Here is a 23125-nt window from a genome sequence, read left to right on the forward strand (position 1 = left end):
AAATAAAACAAAATACTCTTACCAAATGCATTATTTAATTTTAACTCAGTGTTAAATAGACAAACATGTTTCCTTCCTTGCAAAATGATGAATGGCAGTAGGTTATCAACAGTTTTTCAATGTTTTCAGTGGTCAATGACTTTCTGTTGTCGGACAGAATTAATTTATATGCTCAAAATGATCGTTCTACGTCAACGGACGTAACTGGGCAATACTTGTACATTGGCACTGACTGTTCGATACATTCTTCTGGCAAGGACTGCATTATTCCACTTATGTAGTTGCTTATGGATTGAATCTTCTTCAGTTCTGGGTTTGAGTCCAACACTGCACTGAATTTCCTTTTAACGTTTTCTCCAGTTTCACCAGGGTCACCATTTAAAGAACTAATGGTGTTTTGAATTAACTGAAGGGATTCGTGTAAGGGTTCACCACGAGTTTCTAGGCCCTTAACCACCTTCAAAAGTGACAAATATTGCACATGGATGAAACTGATATCTTTATATACAGTTCCAGATTCAAATGCGCACTTTGTTTCACAAACACACGCAGTATGACTATTATCAATTCTTTTAACTACCTGTTTCACTTGATTATAGTTCTCCTGGTAGAACCATACTGCAGGTAACCAAGTTCCCCAGCTTGTGAGAACAGGTTACGGTGGATGACAAAACCTGAGGCAGATGAGTTTTGTACAACTGTACATGAGCCGGTGCTTTTAGGAACAGTTTTTTCCCCAATTGAAATTACTTTATTGACAGATGGAAAAAGGGTATATATATCTTCTGTAATATGATGCAATCCATGCACCAAACAAATGACATGGATGAGATTTGGAAAAATACTCAAAGAGACAGATCGGCTTTCAACATACAGTATACAAAGCTGCATCTGTGAATAAACGGCACACTTTGTAACAATCACTCTCCAATTCACTAGGCCACAGAAGTTGCAGGGAATCGTTAACAAATGTTGCAACTAGAGTGTGGCTGGTTTTTCCTAGCACTTTGCACAAAATTAAGTGAGGTTTGCCGGGTTCTTCCAGACACAATTTACCCACTGAAGTTCACAGTGTATCGACTAAAAGAATCGGTTGTTTCATCTACCGATATCCAGACACAGTTCCCTCCTATGACAGATCGAATGGAATCAATGACAGAAGCATGCAGTGAAAGCTAATAGTTCTTCCTACGAGTAGATTCATCTGGTATCCTTTGATTAGCACAGTACTTTCCAAGAAACGAGCGTAGATGTGGATTATTCATTCTGCTGCATACAAAAGCTTTACAAATACTGTATCAGTGGAAAATATACTAATTTCACACCATGTTTTCACATCAGTTAAAAGTATTTGAATTTATTGAACTGAACATAACAGGCTTTCGCCCAGTTACAATGTTCCAATAAAATAAACACTCACAGACTATTTATAGCTAGACACTAACTACTTACTACTTAACTACTTCTAAATCTACTTTGTAGCATCCTGCAGCTAGGCAGTTAAAAGTAGCTGTTGAGTGTTCTTACTCTGTTCTTTTAATCTAAGATGTGAAGTTATTTTCGAATGCTGTTCAATTTGAAATTTTAATCACATTTTACACATTTGTCGCACACTTGACAGTACGTTACATCACCGTCACTTGTACAGTCGCTATTGCCTGATATCCACTGTTTAATTAAAAAGACCTAGAGTTCTTATCTTTAGGCATTTTTACAGGTTAAACTGGTAAAACACTGTAATAGACGAACAGGAAGTTAACAGATGAACGCACTTGTTTAGGCAAACCTTGGGAGGCTGCTGTAAGGAGAAAGGAATTTCGGAAAGGAGGAAATAGCTGTTGTGAAATAGGTCATTATCCATCTACCTACTTGTATTGCGACACTGAAAGACCTTTCCTTGATCAGGGAAGGCTTCTCGCATTGCCAAGTGCTGTACAACATAGAATTCGTTAGATTTCTCATTTCATCCAGAAAAGAGAAAAATATATCTGTATATGCACTAACGTTCATATATGCATTAGCATATGCACATATGCAATTTTAAAATATCCGGGCCCTACTTCTGACAGATAAGAAACCCATGGAACTTGTCACAAATACTTATACCTCAGCACCAATGTAAATGACAAGCTGGAATAGCTCTGAAGAGATAAAATCTTGCACTGTGAAAGCCAGGGCTATCTTCAATTTTAAATGAGTAACTTTTTCCAAAGCTGCGATATAAACACAAAAAGTGAGTCTTCATCGCAGTTATGTGTTCTTTCTTACGGCATTGAAACGTAGATGTTGACAGTAGCAATAAACAACAAGTTGGAGGCTTTCGAGATATGGCTGTATAAGAGGATTTACAGATCATGTGATAAACAACAAAATTCTGCAGTGAAGGACAAAGAAGTAGTGACCATTGTAAAAATAACGAACCTCAGATACCTCTGTCACATTACGAGAAACAAGCAGGTATCAACTATTGTAAGAGAAGATACCAAGAAAGCGAAGTGTTGGTCGGAGAAGGATCTCTCTATAGAAGATCTCATCATCCCAGTCTAATTTCTTTATCAAAATAGGAGTCATAGTTCCAAGTTTTAATTATTCATTTTGTATTTTTATTGATGTTACATTTTTACTCAATTTTTTCACAATATTAGGCCTATGATTTTAAAAAATTAGTTTTAACAATTGTAGTTCACCAATATAAATGCAATCAAATTAAACTTGATTTGTGACCTGTTGACAGAAAGTTACCTAAAATCAGGAATGGAAATGTTACAACAGAGCTGAATAAAGGTATCTAGGATGTAAAAATTCCATTTCTGTTTTGAATTCTTGGGCTAGCTATGGGTCTTCGTAACAAACTACAGAAAGTTATGCAACAGTCAGTCTTCACCACTTGATGTTTGAAAACTTTGTATTATTCGTAAGAAAATTAGTGAAAACTCTAATTGTATTTTTTTTTTTTTTTCCAAAATACAGGTTTCTTAATAGCAACAGTCAATAATTAAAATCTTCTGAACTATTACACCTATGAACTCTTTTTTTAAATGCTCAGTATCTTTACCAAATTTAGAACCACAAAAATCTCGAAAATGAAGAATCCAGCTTTAGATCCCTTTCTGCTCAATGGGTCATCTTCAATTAGCATGTAACTGTAAAGAAAACTAAGTATTTAAATGTTGAAGTTCAGCATAATGGTTAGGCCTGTTTTTTTAGAACAAAGTCAAACAAAATGTAGTGCAGTATCAGAAATGGCAAATCTGAAATCCTTTTGCAATACAGTAATTAATTTGAACTATGCTGTGACTTGATTGCTGCCAAAGTAGAAAAACTTGTCTTACATAAAATAAGCTGTTGAAAAAGTAATTCTAATCTTGTATACTTTTAGGCTGAAAGGTGGAAATAACTTGCCAGTATGCATCCAGAGTGCTGATAAAGACAGTTGCTGAAGTTATTTTAGTGAAGAATCGCTAGCGAGATCGACAAATTGTTCTCATTTACATTCAGAGATGATTCTAAATGGATTTTTAGTCCAATTAAATTCATGCTGTACCTCACTTCCCAGCAATTCGTGCCCCATGAAAATAAAATGAGAACGCTTGGCTATGCTTCAAGGAAATGTCGCTGTAATTCTTAATGGTTTTAATAATCTTTTAGGTACGAGGTCTTGCCATCAACGAACTGCGACTCACAGAGCTACGCAAGTTCACTCGCTATGATGTGACGGTGAGGACATTCAACAGTGTTGGTCTGGGTCCTAAATCAAACCCTGTAACTGCTACCACACAGGAAGGAGGTAAGTCAGATGACTTCCCATTTAGACCCAGAATAACAGGTATAATTCATTTTAAATAGATATCTTTAGATACTGTAAAGTTTTAAACCACTGGCTTATTAAATTTTTAAGAAAAAATATGCCGGTACATATTCTTTCGTGGAAAGTTCAGTTCATACCTATATTACCTCTCAAATGGCCACCCTGAAGTTCCGATCCGAACCGACATCCTGTGATAATGTGTTATGGGGACACTTCAAACAGAAAGTCGCCCATAATCGTTATCAGACAACCGAGGACCTCAAAGACTGTTTGGAATACATTTGCTTCCATCACGCCAGCGGTGCTGCAGAGAATTTCACATTACTCCTGGAGGCGAATAATAATCATCATCATCATCATTTCCCTTTATCCAGCTGTAGCCGGGTAGGGGCAAATATGGTTTCTCTCCATTTTCTTCGGTCTTTCCACCACTCCTCCTCGAACACTGTGTCCCAGTCCAGGTTTCTTCCTATAATACTGCGTTGGATTGTGTCCGTCCATCTCAATCGTGGTCGACCACGGCCTCTCCTTCCTTGCATTTGCATTTCCATCACTTTTTTTGGCATTCTTTCATCACTCATTCGCTTTACGTGCCCAAACCATCTTAGTCAGCTCTTCTCAATTCTATCATTCATTTTTTCTACTCCAATTTCTTCCCGGATTTTCTCATTCCTTATTTTGTCTCTTCTACTCTTCTGTAACATACTCCTCAAGAACTTCATTTCGGCTGCCTGTGTTCGACTCTCATCCTTCTTTGTCATTGTCCAAGTTTCTGCCCCATAAGTAGTTATGGGTATGTAATACATCTTGTACATAGTTTCCTTTGCTTCCATTGGCACATCTTTGTCCCATAACATGTTTCTTACACTATGATAGAAACAGCTTCCAGCTTGAATCCTCTTACTAATTTCAGCATCCAGTCGAGTATTCTCCATTAATTCACTCCCCAGGTATTTAAACGTTTCCACTACTTCCAGGGGCTTGTCTGCAAGTCTAATCTGACCTTTCCCTTCTTTCTCCCTTCTAGTCATAACAATGGTTTTACTCTTCTCTACACTTAGTTTCAACACACATTCTTCTATTTTCCCATTCACCACATCCAACTGTTCTTGAACCTTCCTGTCGTCTTCTCCCCAAATCACAATATCATCTGCAAATAACAGCATGTTCATTTCTCTTCCTCCATATTCTGCTTTTGCTGTTCTCATGATGTTATCCATTACTATGGTAAACAGGATTGGTGATAGAACACTTCCCTGCCTCAGCCCACTAGTTATTTTGAACCAACTTGTCCTGCCAACTTGTGTTTGCACGCAACTACAACTGCAACTACTGCACCATGAAAATGATGGCGTGCACACAGATAGCCTAGAGTGAATGGTGGTTACCTGCCATATTTACTTGTACACCCTTCTCTCATCATATGCATGCTGTTGAAAGACACTTTGCACGGATGTCTCCAAAGTGGGGGGAGGGGAGTAATGGGACTTTCGGAACATCCTGTACATCTGAATTATTGTCAACCTGTATTAGAATTGGACTGCATCATTTGAGGTTGAACTAAAGCAAGAAGTTTGTTCTATCTGAACTTCACTTCAGTATCTACTGTGAAAGAATATTTTCTTACAGGAGGTCTTTTTTTTTTTAATGGGATTACAATAAATAATCTGCAGTATGTGGATGATACTGTTCTGCTTGCAACAAGTGCTGAAGATCTACAGACATTACTAAACTGTGTGCTTCAACACAGTGCTGCAACAGGTCTGTGTTTAAACACAAAAGAGACGCAAGTAATAGTCGTAAGCAAACGTGTCATTCGCCCTGTTAACTTGACAATAGCTAGCGCATTACTGGTGCAAGTCCAATGCTTTAAGTATCTCGCTGCATACTTTATCACAGCTGGAACAGTGCCATTGAAATCAGATCCTGAATTAAACAAGCAAGGACGGTATTCAAGAAAATGAGCAAAATTGTCTAAACCAGCGACTTAAATATTAATTTCAGTCTCTATTTACTTTGGTGTTATGTATTCTCTATCTCACTTTGTGGTGTTGAGGGCTGGATCCTACCAGAGAACACCAGAAAAATACCAATCTTTTGAGATGTGGGTCTACTAATGCCTGCTCAGAATATCATGGGTTGATAGAATACAATACATAACGCTGAAGTCCTCCAGCACCTGAACAAAGAGCTAGATGCCATGTACAACATCAAAACTAAGAAACTAGAATACATTGACCATATTCAAAATAAGTGCAGATTCCTTCATCTTATCTTGTAAGGCAAGATTAAAGGAAGGAGAAGCAGGGGAAGAAGGAGAATATCTTGGATACAGAATCTACGAGAATGGTACAGGCTCTGTACCCTCATCCTTAACAACACAAGGGTATTTATAGAATGTTAAACATCCAAGGTACTTGATGCTGTATAGACTTTTGGGCTTATGCTGTATCAAGATATAGATACAAGCCTGGAATGAAACATCTGGTGACGAGGAACGTACGAATTTGGAAAAAGCACCAAGACGAAATAACAGGCTTGTGTCTATATCTTACACCTGTCTATATCATATGTTACGCAAAACACGTTATGCGAACCGCTTAGTCTGATTGTGAGGGTTCGGTCGTCTTCAGCTTCGAACGCTAGCATTGTGCCACGTCCTGCGGGCCATCTGGTGGTGATTGAATGTACCATTTCCACTTTTAGTATAACGTTTAAAATTTCAAAGGGTCATTGTTTAAGAAACCTTTCTCGTGGTCAGTCGAGATTTCTTCTGAGGACGCAGAGCACAGTTTTCTGTGAAACGTTAAGAATTTCACCTTATTTTCTTGACACGGCATAAGCACAAAAGTCTATACAGCATCATGTCTATAAGTACAGGCCATGAAAGCATTAATGGCAATATCCAAGGTACTTGCAAGAATAGCCAAACTACACGCAGAAATGTAACAGCCTGTGCTTAGCAGACAAGACTTGTCATCCAAGTAGGAGGCCATGAAAGAAATGGCAGGCCTGCCTAGTCACCTAATGTGAATGGGTTTACTTAATAGTGGGACTTCTTGTTTCCCACTATTGTAATATTCTTTGTCCAGCAACCTCCCTACTTTCCTCTGATAGGTTCTTCTTGGTGTTAACGTTTTCCTGGGAACCATTAAAGTTGACTGTTGAGTTCCATTATTGAGATTTCCTTCTAGTAATTCAGTGTTAGAAAGTTTCCCTGTCAGTCGCCACTTCAAATAATACCATCTTTGTTCTGTTCCAGTTCCAGAAGCGTCCCCTCAGAATGTGAGCTGTTCTCCTCTCTCTTCTCAGAGTGTTAAAGTGAGCTGGACGCCACCTCCAGCCGCACGTCACGGTGGTGTTCTACAGGGGTACAAAGTAGTGTATCGACCGGTGTTAACAGACAGAAGTGAGTTGAGTTATTGTTCCCATCATCACTACATTATTTCATATCGTAAGATATGAATTTCATTATGATCGGTATTAACAATCATTCACAAATATAAAAATTGAAGAAAGGTCTACCGATTCAATATAAATTAATATTTGATACGAGTTATATTTACATTAAATACATCTTGGTGCCAGTTTTGAATCATTGGTCCCAAGCCACGGAACCGTTCCGTGTTTCGTCTTGCCGGACCACGGAACTGTTCCATTGTCTCACTTTACTACGTAATTCAACTTTTCCTCAAGAGATGGCAGAGTGGATTGCATTTGTGATTTGTGTAGGGACTCTTCCTTTCAAATGTTATATGCTCTTTACTAATATATATCTACAGTGTGTTTGGTAATATTAGTTTGAAGTGGGCTCTCTCTAGAGTTTGAGATTTGCTTATAAACAATATGGCTGCCAGTAAATGACTGAAAGTTACCAATATATAACCCCTTTTAGAAAGTAATGATGATCAGGAATGTAATTTTTTCGGTGAAGTTAGTAGTAGTGTGTAACGCTCCTGATGAACAAATAGACTCGGAAATCAAAGAGGAAGGAGATGACCATGTTACAGCTCAGCAGTTGGACTGAGTATGGACCCGTGATGCTAATAAAATTTAAGTATTCCTTGTTCCGTGGTTTGTGGTGTGAATGCTGTTTGTTTTCATATGTATTTAAATCTTTAATGCTCTTGTAAGTAAGAAATTTCTCATCATGTGAAACGTCACCCTGTTTCCTTCAAAATAAATTGCAGTTTCAATCCTCAGCCATTACAACTAAAATTGGCAGTTTATATAGTAGGAATATACACTTATTTGCTTAAAATGAATGCTTTAAAATGCGGTTTACCAGGCGAGTTGTCCGTGTGGTTAGGGGCACGCAGCTGTGAGCTTGCATCCAGGAGTTATTGGATTTGAATTCCACTGTCGGCAGCCCTGAAGATGGTTTTCCTTGGTTTCCCATTTTCACACCAGCAAATTCTGGGGCTGCACCTTAATTAAGGCCACGGCCGCTTCCTTCCAACTCCTAGGTCTTTCCTAACCCATCGTTGCCGTTAGATCTATCTGTATTGGTGCAACGTAAAGCCACTAGCAAAAAGAAACGTGGTTTATTCATTCTTAACTACTAGAATTTCTCGATTCTAAAGTACTCTTGTTAAGCTTACGTCCGAAGTGTGACGTAACTATTTTAGGAATTGACAGATAATCAAAGAATCATCAGCCTATGGTAAAAACACAGATACATATACACTTAACATTTTTCTTTTTTTTTAATTGAGTCTATGAACTATTATGTTGACATCCAGAGATAAAATATTATCTTCACAGTCTTAGCTGATGAAAGTCTACACAGTTTGAACAGTAGTTATCTTACAAAGTTTGTGTCAAGTATGACCTATGGCTTAGCCTTCAGCGGATGTTCACTCAATTGATGCAAGTAAGATGATGACAATAAATATGACAGAGATTGGAATAGCGGACGTTGTAATACAAGACAGAACAACTTTCAGGATTAAGATTAAGATTAATGCACAAGGTTACTTTCAGTGGTCCTTAAATGACCAAAATCGAATAATAATAATAATAATAATAATAAATACAGGCGACAGACAGATGAACAGACCAGCATTTAAATTTATTAAGGACTGGATTTTTGGGAATTTTAATACAGTGAAACCTCGTTAGTGTTTTAGTCATTAAATCTATATAAAAATACCTCACTTCTTACATCATGAATTTTCGCTATTACCGCTTAGTATGATCACATTTTTCCTAGCCCTGAAAATGTTATTTGTCATCCCTTGTGAAGGGAATTTGATTTCCAACTTGGGTAAGAGCCGTCGCCACAGTTGCGTGATTACGGGAGGCCTCGAATTCCTGAACTTCACAGCGAGGACATACTTTGGAAAGCATCGAAGAAGGAGAGAAGTTCAGAGACCGCAACTGGTGGAGAAGCCTCATTCGCTGACCCATCGCTTAAGATGGAACGACGTGGGATATGTATGTAGGGCATTTTACGTTATGTATGCGTGGGCACAGTGAAAACCATATCTACCATTTCTGAAGATGAGAGGAAAGTAATAAAAGGTGTGAAAAACACAAAAGAACAAATATGAAAACCTTTTCCACTGGGGCTTATAGGGGCCAATAAAAATATCCAAGTATTATTGCAGATCACACTCTTTCTAAAAGCAAATATTAGTAGAAGCCTAGTTGCTGCTTCTACGTTTTCCAGAACACTGCTGATAGAAGCTCCTGGATATATTTCTCCGGTTGCTGCTATATTCTCGTTGTTAATCACTCCCGCAATTCCCCTTCCTTGGCTATCACCAAACACAGCTACCTTCGCTGATTTAGGCCTAACTGGGTCTTGAATCTGAATTCTAGGCCTAAATTTTAAACTCGGCAACGGCAGCGGATCGCGATGATTTGAAATTATTTAGGGCAGAAAACCTATTTCTGATGTTTATTTCCGGAAATTCAGTTGTAGATTTCTTCTTAGCCGGCCATCCACGAACTACTTGACACCACGTGCTCGAGTTTGTTACTTGTACCGGTATATCACTCGAAGAATGGTCAGTCCCAAATTCTAGCGATCGCAGTCTTTCTTTTAATTCTTGATTTTCAACTTTAAGAGTCTCATTGTCCTTTTTTAGAATGTTTATAATTTCTAATGCACTTTTATATTCCTCATCGACTGTTTTCGGTGCTTCGTCAACGCCATCCCCAACAACAACATTCCGAACACACTGCTCACAAATCCAGTCAACATTTTCATAAGTTTTTACGTCTCTAGGGCAATTTCCGCACTTATAATGCCACCATCAATCACATGAATCACACAACATTCCATTTTTCACTAATCTTCGACATTTTCCGCATTTTTCGTCACATTTTACGGTTAATTTACTCGGAGAATAAAACACTACGTCGTCATTACCGGGTGCCATTTTGAAAAAAAAAAACAGTGATTAGATTTTCATTATCATCTCTTAGGTATTTGGAGCGTTCTTTATCTCTTTTTCTATTTTTCATCATCCCATATAACATTTTCTTATTACCATTAACATCCTCTTTCAATTCATCACTCCATTTGTTAAACCACTTATCTCATTCTTTTCTTGACTTCCAATACTTCTTCATCTTTTCACTTTGCTGTTTCCTCCTCTCGTGTCCAGATGTTATTACCTTTACTCTTTTCCTTCTCCTGGAAACCCTTGAAATTTTGTATCAACCTTCTTCTGTAACAACTTTTGTTTGCTTGTTTTTTAGCAACCCTGTATAGTTCCTTATTATGATCAGTCCAGTCCTTGAAGTATTTTCTGAACATGTTGTTCTTGTTCAGGACAGCAGTTCTTGTTCTGTCATTCCACCATGGAGTCTCCTTCCATCTTCTTGTGCCACTGGTTTGTCCACATATCTTCTCAGTTATCATTACTAGATTTTCTTTCAGGTCCTTCCATTCCTCTCCAACTGTTCTTTCATCTGTCTTTGATATTACTGTTTTGATGTTTTCTTGGAACTCTATTATTTTATCATTGTCCTTCATTGCCCTCATCTCAGAAAAAATCTTATCCTATGTTTCCATAGCCCCTATTGGATAGTTTTATTTGTATATTCAGTAGTACGTTTTCTTGTTTAAGATGTTCCTTATGTTCCTTTCTGTTGTCTCCTGCAGAAACATGTTAATGAGGTTTTACTGTATTTCTTATTAAAAAAATGTTTGTAATCAACAAAATATAACGCTATGGTTAATATGTTAGCCAAGTCTGATATAGGAGATACAAGACAGATATTACGTGAACACATCACTTTCATACTTCCCTTCTCTCTTATTGGGTAGAAGTCATGCTTTTCAATATTACCTTTTAATAATAATAATAATAATAATAATAATAATAATAATTAAAATGTTATTTGCTTTACGTCCCACTAACTACTTTCACAGTTTTTGGAGACATGGAGGTGCCGGAATTTTGTCCATCAGGAGTTCTTTTATGTGCCACTAAATCTACAGACACGAGGCTGACGTATTTGAGCACCTTCAAATACCACCGGACTGAGCCAGGATCGAACCTGCCAATTTGGGGTCAGAAGGCCAGTGCCTCAGTCGTCTGAGCCACTCAACCTGGCTGTCTTGTTAATAGAGAGAATATGAAGAGTTTCCTTTGATCAAACACAACTTTCAGACATAACATCTGAAATTAAATGAAAATGTTTTCCTATGTATTATGGTTCCTTGTTTCATTTTGTGTGTTGTTAAATCAAACCTTAATTTCATCCCTGTCCAATAGTCATATATTAACAACTGTTATTGTTCTCTTAATTTGTTAGCTGCCATGTTTGTGGCTGGGAGTGAAGTAAAACGGACGTCCAGTCTTGAGACCTACCTGCATGGCCTTCTCAAGTTCACCAACTACTCTATCCGTCTGTTGGCATACACAAGTGTTGGAGATGGTGTGTTGAGTGAGCCCGTGTACTGTACAACTGAACAGGATGGTAAGTCTTAAGGAAACTCAGCAGCATAAGGAGAGAGTTTTTATTTTCTCAATATATCCTTCGCAGTATTGTATTTACCCACATATTTTATCCTGCATCATTTCTCAGACTGAGGAGCAGAATAATCAAAGAAGGTAAATTATACGATTACAAACTTCAGGAGTGTATTGATGATGGTATAAGGGGCATGATAACATAATGGTTTGGTTGATTGCTTGTTCGCTTGGTGAGAATATTTGTCTTTATTAGAGATGCAGTTTCTAGGCCATAAGTTGTTCTACTGTAGAACTGTATACCATGGGAGTTCTTTAAGCTTACTAGTTTACCCCAGTTGGTCAAAATAAGTCCAGCCTTCCTCAATGCTGCCTGACCCTATTATGCGAGGAATTTTTTCAGTTTGGTTGTTCTCTTCTAGTTTGGCCAACAGTTTGGTTTCCAGTTCTAACATGTTCATTTTCTAGACTTAAGATTTTGACTTTTCCAGTATTCATTTCCAAACCAGTTGTTGCTGGATCAGACTGTAGCTCTTGTATCATAATCTTCAGTTCTTGCAGGTCTTCACGTATGAGTACAAGACTAGCATATCTATGATTGTACAGTATGTACAGGCTCCAGCAAAAAGATCTGGCATTTTTAGACTGGATATAGCTTCAGTAAGGAAAGGCGCATACAGATGCAGCAGAAGGGGATGCACTGCACACTCCATACCAATTTGTTTACGATGTAACTGTGGAATGCTACGCATTGGGCATTTGCTGTGGAGACATTTCTTAAGACAGCTGACTGTGTTATGCAGTGAAGATTCCGCCAACGTTTCAATGTGGGTCAATATGGCCAAGTTCCCAGCCGCAACTTCTGGCACCAGAACTACAGACACCATATTGATACAGGTCAACTTTGGTTCAGCAAGATGGTGCGACAAGCACGTGCATCTAGGGCTTCATTGGCATTTTTAAGCCATATGGTCCCTGGACGTGTCATTTCCCACTGAAGTGATGTTCTGTGGCCTGCTCTTTGACCCGATCTCAGTGCGTTTGATTACCGTATTTACGCGAATAATACCCGCACATTTTTTTAAAAAAATTAGGGCACGAAATTGGGGTGCGGGTTTTATTTGCGCCAATGTTGGCATTTTTTTCAAAATCAGCCTTCCTAAATTTAGGGTGCGGGATTATTTGGTGGCGGGGATTATTTGCGTAAATACCCGTATTTACGTGAATAATACCCGCACATTTTTTTAAAAAATTTGAGGCACGAAATTGGGATGCAGTTTTTTGCATCAAAGTTGGCATTTATTTTTTCAAAATAAGCCTACCTAAAGTTAGGGTGCGGGGATTATTCGCGTAAATACGGTATTTTCTTTGGGGCTACCTTAAACGGAAATTTTACGAGGCCAAACCCCGCACAACAAATTATCTCAAGGAAGTAATTTGTCATTAAAATTTACTTCTTTATATTGTAAGAAAAAACAAAGTATTATTATGTTTTATCCCTTGAACTGACCTCACTGATGAAGGGATTGGATGATTTTCCCAAAACATTTGTGTTAAATTAATAATTTTCTATCATTATATGGTATATTAACAAGGTGGACTCAAAATAAAACTATAATAGTTTCTTTATAGATACTGGAAGATATGGTACAACGCACTATGGGAAACTTCAGGAGCAGGCTCGAAGAGTGCATGAGAAACAATGGACATAATTTGGAGGGTATTATTTTCAAAACTTAATTGTTGTTTCAAGACATTTCTTCCTGGCCATTATTAAATGACAAAATTGTTTCTTTTCAATGAACAAATAATTATGAACGTACAGTTACGTACATACCTTTTTATATTTAGAAAACCATCAGATTCTTTTGCCAGACTCTGTATATATTCAGTGTTATTATTATTATTATTATTATTGGACTGCTGAAGATAGTGGGATGTGGCTGCAGCGACAAGGCTTAGCCTTTTGATAATGGATGTGTTATTATTATTATTATTATTATTATTATTATTATTATTATTATTATTATTATTATTATTATTATTATTATTATTATTATTCAGAAGTTTTTTTAATATATTAATATTGATTTTGACTCTTAAATTGTATTTCCTTTTAGTTGTAATTTGTTTTATATATGCTCATAAAAGTTATGTTTAAGCTTCAGTTTTTTTTGACCCAAGCAGTGAGAATTAGGCTGGAACTTGGAATGTTAATATAAATCTTCCTTTAGTTCCAGGTCCACCTGCAGGAATCAAGGCTTTGGCTCTCACGTCTGACTCCATTCTAGTATCGTGGCTACCACCAGAACATCCCAACGGTCACATAGTTCAGTATACAGTGTATGTCAACGAAGGAAATCGTATTGGAAAGGTATTTTTAAAAATTTTTATTTATTTATTCATTCATTCAGAATCAGAAACAGCATAGTGCTGAATTACAGTGATCCATATTAATTTTCTTATGTACTATATATTTGCAAAGGACAGATATATAAATAAAATAAACTGTACAAGCCTAATGCAACTAAAACCCCGTATTTTACATATTTCAAAAAACAATGACATAGAGATAGAAAAATTCACATAATAATACAATGGAAGACCAAAGAATAACCAGGGATGGGGGGGGGGGGAATGTAAAAAAGGAGCTACGTTAAAAAAGACCCTACCAAAAGTTTTGAGATTCACCTCAATCACCATGAGGAAGTTAGTGTTCTTCTCTACAGTTATCAGTCAGTCATCAATGATCTGCATTAAGTGCTGTTACCCAGGTGGGCAGACTCCCTTCCAACTTTATCTTCATACAGTGAAACTCGGTTAAGAAGTTCCCGCATAAGAAGTTTTCCCGCCTAAGAAGTGTGATATTCTTGGTCCCTTGATCAGTTGCATTAAGATATATGTATATTTTTCCCGTTTAAAGTGTTCTGTTGTAAATATATTTCCCGCTTAAACAGTTCAGATTTTAGAGCCCCTTGAGATAGAAAACGTCCGCCCAAAGCAGCCCGTGGTTAGAACCCTCCAGTCTCCGCGCAAGTTGCACCCTGTGTTAGACCGTTTGCGCGCTCGCGGTGTGTGTCTGGTGTCACGGAACATGTGCGGGCCTGCCACGGCCATATGACGTCACGCTATGACAACACGGACAGCAGATGCTCACTCTCGACTTGTGGAATCGAATCGAACCCATCAGTCAAAATTTCCACTCCACCGTTCCATAGAACTTGTGTTGGAGCATTGTTGTCTACCCCTACTAATGCTCTCCTTGTCGAGACCGGTGAACTCCCTCTTCCCATTCGCCGTAAAATGATCACATCTAAATATTTACTTAAAAGATTTGCTCTGGCTCAACACCCATTGCTTCCTAAATTGCAGTTATTAGATGAATATTCTCTTCTTTCACAGGCCCGCCGTCGTAAGATGCCTGCTTTGTTGTATGCATATCAATTTCTTCTTTCCTATAAAAACACTATCTTACACACTGCTTCTTCCCCCGTTTATTCAGTAAATTTTGATTGTTTATTTTTTGTTCCTTCTATCATTATCTCCCCTACATCTTCTTTTTCCTCTCTCTTCCTGGTTCTTCGTTGACTGGCCCTCCTTTTAAGAAGCTACGTTTTGCTCCAAGTGATTCTGGCGTCCACATATATACAGACGGCTCAAAAAACTCTTCTGGCGTTGGAGCAGCGTTCTATATTGTCAATACCAATGTTGCTGAACTCTATCGTTTACCCAGTGACTTTTCTATCTACACTGCGGAAATTTTTGCTATTCGTCAAGCTCTCATGTACATTAAGCATCATTCTATACCTAACGCAGCTATTTATACGGATTCCCTCAGTGCGGTTCAGTCGCTCAAGTCATCTCATCTTTCTTTTAACTGGTATTTGTATCATGTTAAAAGTCTCATTTATACTTTGCATCAATCTGGGGTGGTTCTCACTTTTGTCTGGGTCCCTAGTCATATAGGTATCTATGGGAATGAACAGGCAGATTTATTCGCTAAGCGAGCTGTTCGTGATGGCAAATCCCTACTTAAACTTGCAGTTCCTCTACCCGATTTTTATCCAATTCTTAAACATTATGCTTATGGTCAGTGGCAAGAAGATTGGACTCGATCAGCTTCTTATAAAGGTCGCTATTATTACAATATTCAGCCTTGTATTCCTCCCTATCCTTGGTATTTGAAGGGTAACTATTCTCGCCGTCACATTACCAACATTATTCGTCTTCGCTTTAACCATGCTCTTACTCCTCTGTATAAACATCGTTTTAACCTCTCCCCCCACTCCTCCTGTTTATGTGGTACTCTGAGTGCTGATGTAAATCATTTATTATTCCAATGCCCTGTATATGATTCTTTTCCTCCGGCTTTTATTTCTCGTCTTCTCAGTCTTCAGAAAGCTCTCCCCACCAATGTCTCCTGCTTGCTTACCGATATGTCTCCTGCTCTAATACATGCTATCAATCAATATTTGGATGACTCTCATATTCATTTGTAAATTACTGTCTGTTTCTTGTTTGCACCGTTACATACTCCTGCTTCCACTATTTTTTTTTTTTTTTTTTTTTTTTTTTTTTTTTTTTTTTTTGCTTCTACGCACTTCCTTTGTTCTGTTTCGCGTTACGTAAGATGTGCACATAGACCTGATGCTCAACTGTTCTTGAGACCTTCGTAGTGAAATTCATTGCGTGTGACCTTCGTTGTGGACTAATTGCGTGTGATTTCACATTATAAGTGTAATATCACGATAATAAGTGTAGTGGCTGGGTGAAATAATAGAGCCCATAACCTCTCTGACAACAACAACAACAACACCGTTCCATCTAGCGGAATAAAATCGTACGGGAGTCTACGTAAGAAACATAAAGTACGCAATGGATGATTTGATAAAACTTTAATGCAGTAATTTGCGGGCCGCGACAGGGTGAAGTCATTAATCGAGGTGGCCTAAACATTAAAAACCGTAAAGTGCATTTGTCCACAACATTACTGTTAACCTACGACAAAACTGAATTTTCTAACCTATCTGATTTTTCATTCCCTTGCTTATTTCCTTCCAGCCATTCAGTCTTACGTTGTTGCAACAATACTTATGGGCCTTGCCGTAGAGGAAATTACGTTTTTGAACTAAACTGATAAGATTTTCCGTGTCTATTATTAGTTTGGTGAATAAAAACAACTTCGCGACTCTATGCAGGAAACAGCCGATTTGCCAGCAGCCAGCTATGAGCTGATACACATGCCGCCAAACAGCCGGCCGAAAGATCCCGATCGTTTACGAAGTTGAACGAATGTTGATAGCCAACTGGGTGTTGAGGGAGGCACACATAGGCATTGCAATACCACGTGTTGGCATAAAATTGAAAGTTATTTTTAATTTTACCTTTATACGAGCTAAACATTGTATTATCGTATCCCTCGTACTTATTACATCGCATTATTAGAACGTAGCACAAGGATGAGGAGACATGAAATAAAATTCTCGCGGGGAAAGAAACTGTTTACGTTTAGATGTGCTAGCGTTGCTACTGCGCCTTTATCTCTCCCGTGTAATACCCCAGATACATTTCCATGCACTAATTTCTGCAACTTCGAACCTGTGTTTTTTTTCTTCATTACCTATAGCATGAAGAGGATTGAAGCGGGAAAATAAACTCAATACTGGCTTGGCCATGCGGTACTTGTGAAACAGCCAGAAACTACGCCCGTTGCCGTGACAACCAGTAGGAATGCAGGGGCGATTTAGGCCTAGGTTCTAAGAATCTCTAAGAGTAAGTTGCTAGATTTCCCATTTGCTGCCGTTATCCTTGAAGCAGGTGTCAGGGATGTGAGGAAGATAGAAAGCACATGCTAACAAACTAGTACACGTCTTGTCTTTGTTTCTTGTAAGCCTAAGCTACGAATTGCCAAGCATAGTGTAGCATCGTAATTAGTATGAATAGGAGTAGGTGAAGTTAGTTGTACTTGTAATATCAACGTACAAGCTTTTTTTAAGTGAAAATGAGCGCAACTCAGAGGAAAGAGATCAAGCGAATGGCACTAACAATAAAAGACAAAGACAAAGTGGAGTTTATTTGCCTTGGCAAAGGAGCTGGGGATGCCGCGGTCTACTTTGAACGGTATTTTAACGAAGAAAGAAGAGATCTCTGCTTCTGCAGGGAATACTTCAGCAAATTGTAAGGAAGTTAAATATGAAAAGTACGATGAAATAGAACAAGTTCTGCTAATACGGTTTAAACAGCAGCGAAGTTTAAACATACCTTTCAGTGGGACTATTATGCAGGAGAAAGCCTCATGCGAATTAAGGGTACCTTTTACCGCGTCGAGCGGGTGGCTGGAACGCTTTAAAAATCGAGCCGGCATCGTTTACAAAGCCGGCCCCGTGGTGTAGGGGTAGCGTGCCTGCCTCTTACACGGAGGCCCCGGGTTCGATTCCCGGCCAGGTCTGGGATTTTTACCTGGACCTGGTTCGAGGTCCACTCAGCCTACGTGATTAGAATTGAGAAGCTATCTGACGGTCAGATAGCGGCCCCGGTCTAGAAAGCCAAGAATAACGGCCGAGAGGATTCGTCGTGCTGACCACACGACACCTCGTAATCTGCAGGCCTTCGGGCTGAGCAGCGGTCGCTTGGTAGACCAAGGCCCTTCAAGGGCTGTAGTGCCATGGGGTTTTTGGTTTTCGTTTACAAAACAATTTGTTGCGAAGCAGAGAGTGTAAGTTCGGAGGAAAGGGAAGTGTGGAAGGACATGGTTCTGCCTGCTAAAATAATCAAACCTTGCAACGTTTTTATATAACTTAATATGTTCCCTTCTCTTATCAAATATATTTATAATATGGTATGTTCAATTATTTTACTTTATCTCTAAAAATATTGTCATGATAATCGAATTTTTATATTGTGGCTTTCTGTAAGCAGCTCTTATATATCGGCCTATTTCGGTATTGTTCACAAACAAGGAAATCTGTTGGCTGTGTGTTTCACATGTATTTCGGGTACAGAATAAGTTTTTGGGCATTATCCCTTTTAAGAAGTTTCCTGCTTAAGAAGTTTTTTTTTTTGCAGTCCCTTGAAAAACTTCTTAACAGAGTTTCACTTTATTATGATCTCTCCTACTTTTAAAAGTTCTGCTCAAGCTTATTCATCTACTTATTTTATTCCACGCCATTTCTCCACCGACGTATTCTCCAGTTCGTCTCCTTACTCCCAAGTCTTCCCAGCCCAAAGTTTACAACATTTTTGTAACACTACTCCTTTGTCGGAAATCATCCAGAACAAATCATGCTGCTTTCCTTTGAATGTTTTCCATTTCCCGTATCAAGTAGTCCTGGTGAGGGTCCCATACACTGGAACCATACTCTCTATCTGCAGTCTTAACTCTCCTTTGCATCCTTACTACAACTCTCATAACCATGTGGAGAGATCTGTAACCATTCTTAACAACCTGGTAAACACGATTACCCCAATGAAGGTGATTCCTTATTGTTGAATATTTCAAAAAGTATCACCTTACATATATATATCAATCACAGATTTAATGACTGGAGCAAGAGGCACCATTCCAAAATTTCTTACTGACTTCTGTAAGCAGTTCCGACTTCTATAAACCTTCATCATTTCCAAGCAGTTACCACACTTAAAGGTTCTGTCTCCATTTTTAAGAACCATGCACATGGATCTTAAAAATCATCACTTGTTTCTTCAATTATTAGATGTCTAGTTAACCACACCTGGGTGGCTGGAGTGCGACATTGATGATGTTGATTAAATGAATAGTTCATACCTAACCAAAATTTGTATGGTACTCTGCCTTTATCGCAGCCTGCAAATGCTGTAGAAGGAATAAAAAGTTAAACCTGACAGAAGCAAGGATGTAGTATCCAAGTTCCTATTGAGAGATAAGGTATTATACATGGCTAGAATATGCATTTTAAAGCTGGACTTATGGGAAAGAGAAAAGCGGGAGTTGCTACAGGAAGGGACACGCTGGAATATGTATTATAAAGCTGGACCTTCAGGTAAGAAAAAAGTGGGAGTTGCTACAGGAAGTTTAGTGTGATTAGTTGCCACCCCCAGAGGCCTGGGTTCAATTCTCAGCTCTGCCATGAAATTTGAAAATTGGTACGAGGATTGGAATGGGGTCCACTTGCCTCAGGAAATCAGATGAGTAGATGAGGTTTTCTCCTCGAAGTTGTTTTCTCCTCCAGGCAAATGCCGGGATAGTACCTAATTTAAGGCTATGGCCGCTTCCTTCGCTCTTCCTTGTCTATCCCTTCCCATCTCCCCCACAAGGCACCTGTTCAGTGTAGCAGGTGAGGCCGCCTGGGCGAGATACTGGTACTCATTCCCAGTTGTATCCCCGAACCAAATTCTCATACTCCAGGACACTGCCCTTGAGGCAGCAGAGATGAGATCCCTGGCTGAGTCCACGGGAAAACCAACCCTGGGCAGTAAACAGATTGAGAATTGTTATCATCATCATCTTCCTTCCAAGTATTGGGCCATGTGACCCGTTACGGTCTTGCATTTTACTTTTTGCAAGACTTGAAAGCAATCAAATGTCCTTCCGACGGGTTGCTAGCCTGAAGGAAGTAAACCAAAAATTGACATAAGAAATCATGAAAAAAGAGTTGAGATTATATATGTATTCTCTTCCTGTTAAAATATACTGCTGTATCAATAGCTTGTAATAAACAGGCTACAGGTTTCTATTTTTCACTTGTTTATTCCATTTCTTAACTAGGTCTTTACATGTATTTAAATATTCCTAGCAAGTCTAACGAACTTCTTTCCTTCTAGCCATCGAGCTTTCCTGTACGTGTTGGACCTAACATACCTACTGTATTTGAAGTGAGGAGCCTTGCTGAACATCAACGGTATGAGTTCTGGGTCACAGCATCCACTATTGTTGGCGAAGGGGATGGCACAAGACCTGTAGCTCAGACCCCCAATTCTCGAGGTAAATTATGCTCTTTTTTTTTTTTTCTTAACTGTGATGTAATAGACATTAATTAGGGTATATATGCAAATAATCGCCATACTCTTATTTATAGGAGGGGAAATTTTGAAGAAGAAAAACATATATACTAGCTGATGTTTTTGCCTATTGACTATCGAAGGTAATGAACCTTACGTGGAGCAAGCTTGAATTTACAGCTATGGTTGTTAACCACTGAGGTTGTTATGTGTTTGATCCACAAGAGCCATTTTATTTTGCTCAAGTATGCTGACAAGCTGGTGAGGACCCCCCCCCCCCCTATCCGATGTACCACGTCGGAGTATCATCTCTCCGCATGCTACAACAGTTTATAAGGAAATTGAACTAATATTGAGCACGATTAGGAAGAAACATGTACCATTCTTTGGACATCTTATCAGAACACCTGACACGAGAATTAGCAGAAGAATAATTGAAAAATTACGGAATAGGAAGACCAAGATTAAATGGATCACGAAAATTAAGGAGGATATTAAAGAACTACAAATAACAATAGACTGTCTCAAAAACAAAACAGAAAAATTTAAGATACTTCAAGACACAGACACCAGGCTACACACCAAGATCAATAAAAGGTCTAATGGGGAGGGTATTTTCAACAGAACAAAGGAAGGCAGCATCTCTCAGAATGAAAAAATATTGGGCTGATAGGAAATCAAGAAATCCTTTGTATAATTAACTAAAGTGGTTCAATGTAGGCCATGAAATGTAAAATAAATAAATAAATAAATAAATAAATAACTAGCTGATGTACCCATGCTTCGCTATGGAATTCTACATTGCATCCAGAATTCTAGGTTAAATAGTGTGCTCATTGTGAGTAAGATAGTATTAAGTTGCATAGCTCTTAACGTTACCCCCAGAAACGCGATGTGGAAGTCACAATACATCTTTTCTCTGTGAAGACTGGGTTAAGGAATTTTTAACAGGCCTACTTGCCTATATGTCTTTTCATGAGAGTTTAATCCTGATGTAAACATGGTATGTGCACGCCTCCGCCAAAAGAAGAGTTGTGATTCGCTGAGCGTGAAGTACCGACCTCCACCCCATCAACGTCTCATGTTCGGACGTACAGGGCTGCGCATCGCATACAATAACAGTGCGAAGATCTGAACTTCTGAATAAACAACTAAACCTTGATTCTATTCACTTAGTTTATTGAACACATTCACAATGCACTGTCTATGGTCACTTCTTAGTAGTTTTCCTCTTTTGTGCTTCACTACACACGATGATCCTACCTCTTGTTCCATTTCTCTCACTATGAATACTGATACTGACTGCTGCTGCAAGATGCAACACCGTATCTCCACGCTGTACAGCTTGGGACTTCCCCCCACTACGAGAAGACTTCCTGTATTGCACCACGCCTTGTGCCTTCATTTCTCGTTATTTAAATCACTATTTTATTAAAACAAAACCATACACACACACACACACACACACACACACACACACACACACACACACACACACACACCGGTATATATGACAACCATATTTTAATTTGATTACGTACTCTTCCAAAAACTCTAAATGTAATAAACTAAAGTAAAATAAAATTAAGGCGACGTACTACTTTTCTTCGAACTGCCATACAGTGGAGTGAGTGTGACGGTTGCTTCTCCAATCAACTATGTCTATGTCCACGTGCATAGGCAAGGTGCTCCACCTATTTGTTTACATCAGGATTAAACTCTCGTGAAAAGTGGTATACTGCTTGTCACAACAGAGTTTGGCAGTTTTCCTTGTAATGGCAGACAATCACCCTTCACTTGCCTTTTTCAATCCTCAAAAAGACTGTCTTTGTGGTTTTTCCTACTGAAATCAACATAGGTCATTACAATGGAGTCAGTAGGAATTTCGTGAATAAAAGCAATGCTATCATATGAAAAACTTGATCAAATGAAAAACTGCACATTTTCTCACTTTTAACGAATAATACTACACTGTCGATCTAATAGTCCAAAGTTCTAGAGATAGAATAATCAGGCCGCAGACAGCCGTGAACACTCCTCTGCCATTCTTCCTTTAATTGTGCACAGTGCTCATTCCAATCAGAGCCTCAGAGTAGGTATAAAATAGCTGGAATACTATGATGAACCAGTGTATTACGTACCAGTGGTATCAGAAAATTTATGAACCATGTGATGTATGGAACATCACAGCATGTACTAAATTATTGAACTGTGTAATTAATTGAAAAGATGTATATATGTAATCACTGGTAGGTCATTTTTAAATTATTATGCATATATATACAGGGTGTTAGGTGTATACGTGCAGATATTAAGCTAGTCGGCTAAGAAAAATACATCTCATAATATATGCTATGTACTTTTTACCTTGTCCTATTAGTTTGCCCATAACTGAGCCAAATATTTCAGGACC

The 23125-nt window shown here is 38.5% G+C and overlaps 1 protein-coding gene and 1 long non-coding RNA gene across 2 annotated transcripts in view; one reads left to right on the forward strand and one right to left on the reverse strand.

The window, feature by feature from the left end:
• Dscam3 (Down syndrome cell adhesion molecule 3) overlaps positions 1 to 23125 on the forward strand; it is a 1308845-nt gene that overhangs the window by 1231086 nt on the left and 54634 nt on the right. The window contains exons 22-26 of the mRNA XM_068229415.1: positions 3649 to 3787; positions 7071 to 7217; positions 11579 to 11743; positions 13971 to 14110; positions 20536 to 20695. Coding sequence (XP_068085516.1) covers positions 3649 to 3787; positions 7071 to 7217; positions 11579 to 11743; positions 13971 to 14110; positions 20536 to 20695 — 751 coding nt within the window. The remainder of the gene's footprint in view (positions 1 to 3648; positions 3788 to 7070; positions 7218 to 11578; positions 11744 to 13970; positions 14111 to 20535; positions 20696 to 23125) is intronic.
• The window catches only part of LOC137502374 (uncharacterized), a 288122-nt gene that overhangs the window by 116852 nt on the left and 148145 nt on the right, over positions 1 to 23125 (reverse strand). The gene's annotated exons all lie outside the window — the stretch shown is intronic.

Source organism: Anabrus simplex, chromosome 10, assembly GCF_040414725.1.
Source record: "Anabrus simplex isolate iqAnaSimp1 chromosome 10, ASM4041472v1, whole genome shotgun sequence".
Taxonomy (NCBI): domain Eukaryota; kingdom Metazoa; phylum Arthropoda; class Insecta; order Orthoptera; family Tettigoniidae; genus Anabrus; species Anabrus simplex.